Source organism: Zeus faber, assembly GCF_960531495.2.
Source record: "Zeus faber genome assembly, chromosome: 22".
In the NCBI taxonomy this organism is placed as follows: Eukaryota; Metazoa; Chordata; class Actinopteri; order Zeiformes; family Zeidae; genus Zeus; species Zeus faber.
Window position 1 is genome coordinate 3,827,347 of NC_137209.1, and position 10,906 is coordinate 3,838,252.

The window sequence follows — 10,906 nt, forward strand, 5'->3', positions numbered from 1 at the left end:
CTTGCGTTGACTGCTTGCTAGCGTAGTTAGCATGCTTGGTGGAAAAGTGGCGGCTGATATTGTATTTTTTGAAAACCGCAACGGTTTCTTGGCAATAAGACATACAGCCGTTGTTCGGACTTCAGTGAAAAAATATTTAGTTTTCCACTCCTGATTAAACACACTGTCAACTTTTCTTTTGTCCACTCATTTTTACAGAAGGGCTCAAAGCCTTTGCCCTTTGACTTCACCTTTGCCGCAAAGGTGAAGTAGAGCAGACAGACCAGACTCCAACAAAGGACAATTGTGTCTGGAGTGCACCATCTAGTGGGATCAACTGAAACACTGGGCATTGCAGGAAAAAGGCTAAATGAATGTGGTCTTTACTATAATATGATACTAATAATATTAGTACCAAATTATGGTAAAGACCGCATTCATTTTGCCTGTTTGGGGCCTCTTTTCATTTTCTTTTGGCCCCTGGCTGCATTTGCAGGTAAACTTGAGAATCTTGTGCATTACTACTTGTTCATAATCTGCATCACCACCCTCAACGGACTTCATCACGTCATCAACTTCTTCCGTTGTCACAACAACAGGCGTATCGTCGGTCTCCTCTGGTGGTTCTTGAAAATATTCAGTTTCATCATCACAATGAGGTTGAAATCCACTGTTTGTAATGTTGTCCAAGTCCGGGATAACGCCGGTATCACTGTCATTCACTGTCAATTGAAAATTAAGTCCAGTCCTGCTTACACTGACTTAGATCTATTGCACTAGTCAGATAAAGGTCCGCGATATGATTTAGAACCTCCTCCACCCGCTTCTCGTAAACCATAACAACACGGAGACTAAAGTTTTCACAGACAAGTAAAACCGTATCCTCGGCTTGTCCACGGGAGTGACGTCAGCCTGACTTCTTCAGTGGTATGCGTTGGTACAGGTCCCCTACACAACAATGTCTCACTGTGTGTGTAAAAGTAGTACAATTTAAAAGTTTAAACTCTCTCAAAATGGTCACATCACATGGCATTTGGAGGAATGATCTTCACCTGGACGTTAGCTTTAAAGGAAACGATCGATCAGCGTTGTTCAGCGCTATTCAGCGTCTCAGTAAGTGAACCGTGTTTCCCCAGTATATATCAACTTTCTATGAATTTCCCTCTGAGTCAAGGGTGATGCAGATCCATGAATTGAATGGCTTCCCTGTATAAATGCCCAGCAGCTGGTGGGGTAAAGTCTGACAGAGAGACCTTGTATTTTCTCCTCTCACTGAAAGCATATCCCAGCAGTCAGTTTTTCCACCATTACCTGTGGAAAAAAGTGGTACAATGATCATGCTTGGGGTGTGGCCTGACATGCAACCTTGCTGATTATTTTAATCTATAGAGACCAGGTTGCGTTTATCCCGTTGTGGTAGCTGCAGTGTATTCTGTGCAGCATTTTTCAAGGATAGGTTGGCTATTTTTCAACCCAGGCCTGATAAGGAGGTTGGTCCCGATCTATTCAAAGCACAACCTCCCAACTGGCATTATAGTTACTTAAGTGACTTATGTCATTTTTAAGATGTTTAGAATAACCTTATATCACAATTAATTTAAAACTGCTTGCACCGCAAGTGGTGCAAGGTTTTAGCTATAACATAAAAAGACATAAAGTGACTGTCTGACTTATATTAAAAAAGGAGATTTAACCAGTTTTTTTTAAAAGGCTTAAGGATTGCCCTGTTGCACTGTGTTTAAGCACAGCAAAAAGCTGCAGCGGAGTATAAGTATAAGTGAGTTGCCTGGGTTGAAAAACAGCCTATCCTTTAAGGTTTTAATTCTAACGCCTAAACTTATAACAATTAATAGTTTGTAATTTTTTTAATTTTTTTTCTATAAAGTCACCACATGTAGCTCTAAATAAAAGCAAATTCATTCTAACATTTTATTAATCTGTATTTTAAACACTGTTTTTTAATAATTACTTGAACACAAGCCAGACACTTGAAGAATGTCGACATCATGTATGACTAACAACACCCTAGGTGGGTGTGGGCATGTGGGCGCAATATGAGTGTGTTATGAACGGAGCTTTGGGGTAATGAGAAGGACAGCCTGCACCTGGTATATGATGTACAGTATATGTATATAAATATAATTTAAATATATAAAGATATAACTGTTTTAAATGTATTATTGAATGATTGCCCATCCCTAATTTGTGATATGGACCTTAAGTACAGCTCATGTTCTTTGTATATGTACCATGGGGATGGTAGCTCAGGCGGTAGAGCTAGTGATCTAAAGGTTGCTGGTTCCATCCCAGGCTCCTCCTGCTAGCATGCTGTAGTGTCCTTGAGCAAGACACTTAACCCCTAATTGCTCCTGATGGCTGCGCCCGTCGGTGTTTGAACAATTGTAAGTCGCTTTGGATAAAAGCGTCTGCTAAATGACTAAATGTAAATGTGATGTATTTGTTTTTGTTCAGTCAGGAAAAATAAATTCATCCTCCCAGTAAACTCTAATCCAATGAGGCCATTAAAAGTAACTGTTTAAAATATACTGTGGAGAGTCACCCATACTCATATTCTCAGAACCCCCTTCGTCAGCAGCATGATTCTAAACTCACCAGAATCTTCCTAGACCCGAAGGAATTAAGCTGTTACCACATAAACAAGCATGCTGGCGCGTGGGACCTGAGGCTACAGTCTGAGTCACACAGGCAATTATTCTGACTGTTCACTGTCTTTAATTTCAAGTTCTGCTTCTTAAACGTTGTTCATGTTCTGGCATAGCTAAATGCTGCCGCTAGTGACTCCCCTAATGCTGTCGCCGAAGAATGACAATAACAATCAAAGAGACTGGTATCTAATCTTCATCTAGCGTGATCTTTGTGACAGAAACACAAAAAGTGGGCAATGTCAAGAAACCGAGAGTAAACTAAGGTCATGTGTTTGCAATGCAAATCAACTATTTGAATTGCAAACACATGAACTCTATTTAGCTTCACTTTCATACTTTTTGGAAAATTCCGATAAACAGCCGTTTTTGCGTCTTTCCATTTGTTTGATATCAGTACACTGTTTTGATGGTGTAAGTTTTTGTACCCTATGTATTTTTTCTATCTTAAGTCCTGGAGGGTGACACCGTCAATGACAAGCCCCCGATGAAATGATCAGACTGCCAAATCTACACGATCTGACGACTAGCAGCTGATTCTGCCCTGACAAAACATAGGCAGATGATTGCTTACTGTCAAAGCATTCAGTCTATTTAAATGCTTTACTAATCCATGAATACGTATAGCGTAATCCCCGCATCTAATGTCATTGTCGCAGTCGCTTCTGTTCCGTTCAGTTATTTACCCCTAGGTTTAATGAGGAGGTGTACTGGACCCAAGTGCAGAAGAAGATAATCTGAGGCAGAAGTTACACATAAACCTGGTTAAATTAAACAGAAAAAAGAAAAACACAACAAAAACACTGCTGCCAGCGGTCAGCACCTTAACTAAGCTGTCACTGCTTCCAGAACTGAACCATATTAACACCTATAAGTGTTTTGTTTGCTCTCCAGGTAATAAACTTTGATGAAAGCAGTCCGAGCCGAACGAATGTGATAGTTTATACAGAAGAAAATTGTGAGGGCAATCTTCCCTAAACTCAACCCGACTAATCATGTCTTCTCCTCCTTTCCGCCCTGTGTAGCTGTATAGTAACATCTGGGCAACAATTCTCCAAGGCAACAAGGTGTTGGAACGCCCGTCCTGGTGGAAGGAGTTCTGTTGGGACAAACCCGAGGTTGGATCCCTCCAAGCCAAACTCTAAGAATTCTAAAAGCACCTCTCCATGTTGGTCTACGAACACATCATACAGCAGGGAACCAAACTAGAATGTCCCTCTCTGTCAAGGCAACACAATGTTATAATGTTATCAACATAATTATTCAATTCCCCGCTGTTGCTTGTGCAGGGATTACCTGTCACGTGCCAAATGCTGTGACAGTCTTTTCATCTACAAATTTTGTTAACACAAAGTCTGATGCAAATCCACGGTTGTATGTTGAGTTGAATGTATATGAAAATTGTTTCAAAATCAATTCAAGAGGTATATTTAAAGTCAAATCATGTGAATATACTTGGTTATTTAATCACAGTGGGCCTCATTCAAGAATGTGCATAGAAATGTTCTTAGTTTGTGCGCAGACTCATGTGACACATTTGTTCTTACCCAAATGCATATGTTAATGGTTCTCAACCATTCTAAATAGACAGGCGCAGCTTCTACACAACATAAGCCACGGCTCCAAATACAGAACTTGGGGCTGCTCCTCAGAGGTAAAGAAAGAGGAGGAGCCGAGTAGTGCACCATTTAGAGCTGACTGGTGCACGAGGTTTGCGCCGTAATGGAGGCAGTAATGGAGGCAACCGATGCCATCTCCCATTAGATTGCTCTTTGGTAGAAATTTAAAATCAATTTATAAAAAATCAATTGATATAAAAGCCGTTTTTCCTCTCTTTCCCCCTCCTTTTCTTTATAAATTGGAGGCTGTTTGTAGCCATGAAGCTGATGGTGCGATGACTTGGACTGGCTGGCTGTGGTTGACCCGTTGATTGAGTCCAGATTATTACATATTTAATGATTAAATGAAAATATCAATAATTCATAATATGAGAAGGTGCTTTCTCTTGCCAGTGGAAACCGGGTGATGAGCTGCCTAATGTAGCTGGGGGAAAATCTGGGGAAATAAACTGGTGTGGTTTATCAGTAACTTCGTATGAGTGAGGTTCAGATCAACAAGGATCAATCAGGAATATTTTAGACACACAAGCTAACTGGTGCTAGCATTTCCTTTTGGATGCTATAACAACATACCAAATTCCTAACATTCTTAAATTTGACTTCCTGTACAAATCTTCTGTAAGTGTGTGGGTTAACATTTGATCGCTAGCAAAGGGATATATGTATTACATTTTAACTTGATATTATTGATATTGAAATTTCACAATATTTGTCCTGTTTTAAATGTGTCTGCAATTACATGTGATCATGCAATAAATTTTGCATTCTTCTAGTCTTTTTGTGATCCTTATTTCCCCTCATTTTTGTGTTTTAACCCATTCTAGTATCTTAGACATCTAGTTTGTCCTTCTATGGAATTCGGCATGTCATACCGTTTGGCTGATCAACTTTGATGTTGGGGTTGAGTTAGTGTTGCTTTTGCGTGCTGAAAAAGAGGGGCATTTTTACAAATGATTCCGCAAAACACTGTGATCGCAAAATGAAGAAAGATGCCTTGAAATTTCTCATTTCATATTCTGTTGTTCAATATTTCAATTGAAGAAATCCCATGAATAAGTTACTTCTTTCTTTGAGATAGATGAAAACAGGTTTTTCCTAAAAGTCAGCTAACTAATCTTACACACCAGCCAAGTTGATCTCAAAAACATTAGATTGGCTGTTTTAGCTCCTCCAAGATATATAATGACATATGCTGTACATTGGATGTGACACAAATATATTCCACTAGACTTAATATGAAGCACTCCATCTTCATACAGCCTTTACACACACACACAAACAACAGCCTTTGTACATACAGACGATATGAATCAGTCTATTTCATGGGCCAAAAAGGTATTGTTCAATGTACATCTCAAGTTTGAGTAGTTACCATCAATGTCATCCCCTGACAGCACATCTGAGATAGTAAGATAAACCTTGCTAATGAAACTTCAACCTTTCCCCAAATTGGGATCTAGCTAGGTATTTTTTTTACCCAGCAAATCTTGCTTCCTTCAGATCAGCCCCCCGGAACACACATCCTCTCTTTACTAAGACTTTACTATGAGAAACTTACCACTCTGGTCTTATTAAAACAAAACCACTGGAGGTCACAAGGACATGAGTGAGATTTGAGACACAAACTCTCAACAAACCCTTTGGCCTCAACCAGATCTGATAGCTGTGTCTGCAAAACATCCTATCTATATACAGCAGTTATGGTACAACAAAGACAAATGAACAGCCCAGAAAATGTAAGTAATGTCTTGGACTTTGGTCTTGCTTAACACACACATGCACGCACGCACACACACACACATGCACACATGCAAACACATGCCCTCTCGCCATGAAATAAAACCATTTCCACTAGTTCTGCGTCTTTGTGACAACAGCTTTGTGACATTTTGTTGATGAAAACCTGTTTCACCAGTCTCTAAGTTCACTTTTACTAGTTACAGTAGCAGTGTTGGAGAATCTGCTTTGTTTATAACTTGTTGCCATGGTGACACCAAGGGGAAAGGAAAACAGCAGTTAAAGTGGCTGGAGGTGGCCTTTATATCATTTAGATAAAGCCAAAGCCCAAAAATGTTTATATATATTCTCTACAAAAGGATTATATTACCAGGACTCACTTGAATCGTCGTGTTGAAATCAATTTGTGTTGTGCTTGGCTAAGATGGTCGTAACTCCCTTTGAGGGGAACGGGATATCAGCGTATCACCGTGTGAAATGGCTGCATAAACACAACAAACACACACCTACATAGACACGTGTTCGACTGACCTCACTTCTCGGCGACGTTGAGGCTGTGGCAACACCCTAATTAAAATGATGTCTGTGATATATGAGAAATTTCACAAAATACAAATGTTGATGGATGAATGACTTAGCCCCCCACTCCCCACCCCCCATTTAAAATAAAAAATCTCTGTCCACAGGAGAACCGAAAAATTATTTACATCGCCAATGTGTTTCCAAAAGTTGGAGAGACTTTTAATGGCGACACCTGATGGTCATCGGCCATCGCTTGTAGGTTGTAAGAACAGAGAGACTGAGACGGAGTTTCTTCCCTCAAGCCATTAGAACTGTCAACGCTGACCTCACCAGGGGTCCTAACTGAGCCATGCACTAGGCTCCACTACCTACTGTACTGTATGTAGCATACTGTACCGCATATTGTGTCACTGTTCAGGGTTGTTCGTGATGCCGTATTGCTGCGCCGTACTGTTGTATACTGTGCTGTATTATCCCTAACACTACTCCCTTTATTCACATTCACATGCCACTTTAATTCACATGCCACTTTAAATGCACATATCTGTATATACATAGGCTTATTCCTTCTATCTATTCCATTTTATTTCAATTCATTTTTATTGTATTTTATTCTATATATTTTTATCTTATTCTATAAGTATTCCACTTACTGTATTACGTTTTAGGAGTCAGTTAGTCGGTCTATTAGAAAGGAATCTTCTACTTTTTATTTTATTTTCTATTTTTTCCTAGGACATATTGTGTGCTATCACCGGGTGCATTGCATTACATTTCACTGCATATATGTATGGAAGTATGTATATGTATGTGACAAATAAAAAATCTTGAATCTTGAATCTTGAGGTTCCTGACGCAAGCCAAATGTAAAAGTTGAGGTCATGACGTCAGGGTTTTCGAGAAGCTCCGTTTTAACTGTCCACACGAGTACACACACGTTTTGTGTTAGTCCTAGTGGATAATGCAACCTGGTACCCCAAAGCAGTGCAGTATTATGGCCAAAAGTGTGGCGTAGGCTCTGTTTCAGATCATCTCCCGAGTTGGGATTCTGAAGGACATCCTGACCAACCAGGGCACTACCTTTATGTCACGTACTCGGAAACTATGTGTTACTGGGCGTGCGCTCAATTCGGACCAGCGTTTACCATCCCCTGACCGACGGTCTGTTGGAACGCTTTAATAAAACGCTGAAAACATGATTCCAAAGTTTGTTCATGACAATAGCCATAATTGGGACAAGTGGTTGGACCCCCTGTTTGCGGTGCGGGAGGTTACCCAGACCTCCTCTGGATTTCTCCCTTTGAACTTCTCTTTGGCAGGAGACCCCGGGGGGTGCTAGACCTAATTAAAGAAAACTTGGAGGAAGGTCCTAGCACCAGTAGGAAGGAAATACAATATGTTATGGAACTGAGAGCAAAATTACACGTGCTGCTTCGGCGGTTACCACGGGAGGATGTGCTCCAGGCTCAGGAACATCAGTGCCTCTTATACGACCCCCATTGCTACCCGCGCCCTGTGCAAGGGCAAGGCCCGCCCCACCACAGCCGACACCCCACCTGGCCGTGAGATCCGAATGCAGTGCCCATCCACGTAGCAGCGGGGACCTGCGGCAGAGAAGCTGCACGGTGGGAGCAATGGCCGACAGCTGCCCCAAACACCACAACCCACACCAGCAAGCAGCCCCCCCATGGGCCCCGGCACTCTCCGCAGCACTGCCAGGTCGCAGCACACCTTAAGCCACCAGGCCCAAGGCACCAGGACTCCCGCCCAGCCTGCGGAGGTCCCACCCGGCCACCCTCCGGCCAACCACGCCCCCACACCCACCCAACGGCGACCCGCCACCCAGGAAAACCCCAGTGCTCAATGTGTGCTGATGACAATTGCAGTTTAAATTGCGGGATGTGGGGGTGCGAGTCCTTCAGGGAAGTCAAACCCGAATAACTCGCACCCCTCCTGCCCCGCAGACCCTGGTCTAGTGGAGTGTTGTTCGGAGTAGGATTGGTGTGCAAGTGTATGTGTTCTAAGCTAATATGAGTGGGATTAAAATTTCAGAATGTATGAGAAGCAGCTGGGGCAGGAGCGTGGCAGGCAAGATAGCAGCTGCCTGCCGCATCCCCACCCACATAGCTCGCATCCCAACCACCTCATCCTTGTTAATTTTCTGCACTTCTTGATCCACTATCCCCACATCATCCACTCTTCTCTCCCTCTCATTTTCTTCATTCATCAACTCCTCAAAGTACTCCTTCCACCTTCTCAACACACCCTCCTTACTAGTCAGCACATTCCCATCATTATCCTTCATCACCCTAACCTGCTGTACATTGTTGGAGAAAAATATAGTACTCGAGGATCACCAAGTTGTTCAGTTGTTGGAGAAAACCTTTCTTACCTGTTTTAATCAATTACTGAACTTCTGTTGATCAATTAAAGTATTATAATAATTACAACCTGTTTTAATCAATTACTGAACTTCTGTTGATCAATTCAAGTATAACAATTACCTTCGAGGTTCTCCACGTGTTCGTTGATGGGTAGGAGCGTGAATCAGAGGACGTAACACGACTTTACATTTACATTACATTACATTTAGTCATTTAGCAGACGCTTTTATCCAAAGCGACTTACAATTGTTCAAACACCGACGGACGCAGCCATCAGAAGCAATTAGGGGTTAAGTGTCTTGCTCAAGGACACTACAGCATGCTAGCAGGAGGAGCCTGGGATCGAACCAGCAACCTTTAGATCACTAGACCACCAGCTCTACCGCCTGAGCTACCACCCCCCACTTTAGGAGTTGGTCATATTTATTGTCAGGCAGAATCAACAAGTGCAGGCTCAGTTCCAGTTCGTAAAGTCTGAGCATCGTGGGGGCGACACACACACGTAAGTCTCAGCCGCCCCCCGAAGTCTGAGCCCCGATCCTTCTTCCCTGGATCCGAACACCATGAACAACATGTACGCAAGCGGAAAAGTACAGGAACAACATGTGCGCGACTGGTCACAAAAGGACATTTTCAACCAGAGGCGCCATATTATTTCAGTCCCCTAACAGTCTTTTGACCTCATCACACATGAGGTCAATCTAAAACAGTCCACAAAATATGTATGAATAAAGGGGAAGAAGATAAATAAAACATAAAAGTGTCCAACACAGACTGGTCGACCCATCGGATCCTACAGCTGGACCTTTCCCTACTGTTGTTTAGTTTCTAGATGGGTGTGATGTGTTGAAGAATGAAGGAGTGACCGCTGACACTGACTCGAATAAAATAATGATTTTATTACACAAATCAGCATCAAACCAGACTTGCCATGGATGTCCTGGGAGAGACCCGAGCCAGAAGGAATCTCTCCCAAGTGACGCTCTGCACTCGCTTTTAAAGCTGTACAAAGATAACATACCACATCTGGTTCCAATCCATAGGTGCCCGCTCAGCCTGTCCTAAATGTAAACCTTTCCTCCTCTGGTCGAGCTGGAAGAATCAACAAAATTCCTCTCCCATAGGACCTCTCAATAGACCCATTGTTGTTTTCGTTCTTCGTATGACATCGAGGCAATAAATCTAATACTAACATAGTTAATATTATGACCGCACTATATCTCAGCTTTGGGAGCTCAGTAACCTATTCACCTCAAACCTTCCAGACACCTCATATTCCCCCCTTCGAGACTACACAAAGTCTCGACAGAGAGAAGAGTAATTGAACATACGATGTTAATTGGCTTAACAGAAATCACTTAATAACAAACACAATTGGTTATAATATACCCCTCTGACCATGCTTAGTCATAGCAATACAGCAAATTTGTGGAGTGTGAGAGCGAAAAACCCATCTGGCAGCTTCATTTCTTAGAACATCCATCAATCAATCAAGACAGGAAAATTCTCTCACGGTCCCTCTGCCCCAGGCAACCACCTAAGGTGCTCCAAATCAATTAACAGAAAATGACGAAGGGTTTAGACTACTGTATAGGATGTTACATATAATTGCATACATTAAGAGCCTCAGAAATAAATCAAAAATTTGTCCAAAGTCAGGCTGGTCGACCCATCGGACCTTCCAGTGGACCTTTCCCTGCCTAGCACCAATGTCCCTCAAAAACAGCAAAAAAAAGAAAATACCTGAGGTCTCAATGTATTCACTTCATCCTACTACAGACAACTCAAAGAAAACAATAGCAAATCAAAGTAATATGTCTTGCTAAAAATATCTAGCGTAGAGTACAGGATATTTATCAATAATACAGGTTACATTGTAGTAAACAAACTCCAATATTATAAAAACATTCAGGACAAATATGTATGTACTGAACTGTTGCTTTTAAACACCATCAACTTTTAATGATATTTCACTCGACACTCCTGATCATGATGTCTTCAT

At 41.8% G+C, this 10,906-nt stretch overlaps 1 protein-coding gene across 1 annotated transcript in view; it reads left to right on the forward strand.

The window, feature by feature from the left end:
- Positions 1-4,895, forward strand: part of LOC307246838 (peroxisomal acyl-coenzyme A oxidase 3-like) — a 63,013-nt gene extending 58,118 nt beyond the window's left edge. The window contains exon 19 of the mRNA XM_080022868.1: positions 3,668-4,895. Within this exon, the coding sequence (XP_079878994.1) occupies positions 3,668-3,787 (120 nt within the window). The 3' untranslated portion in view covers positions 3,788-4,895. The remainder of the gene's footprint in view (positions 1-3,667) is intronic.
- Positions 4,896-10,906: the final 6,011 nt, after the last annotated feature.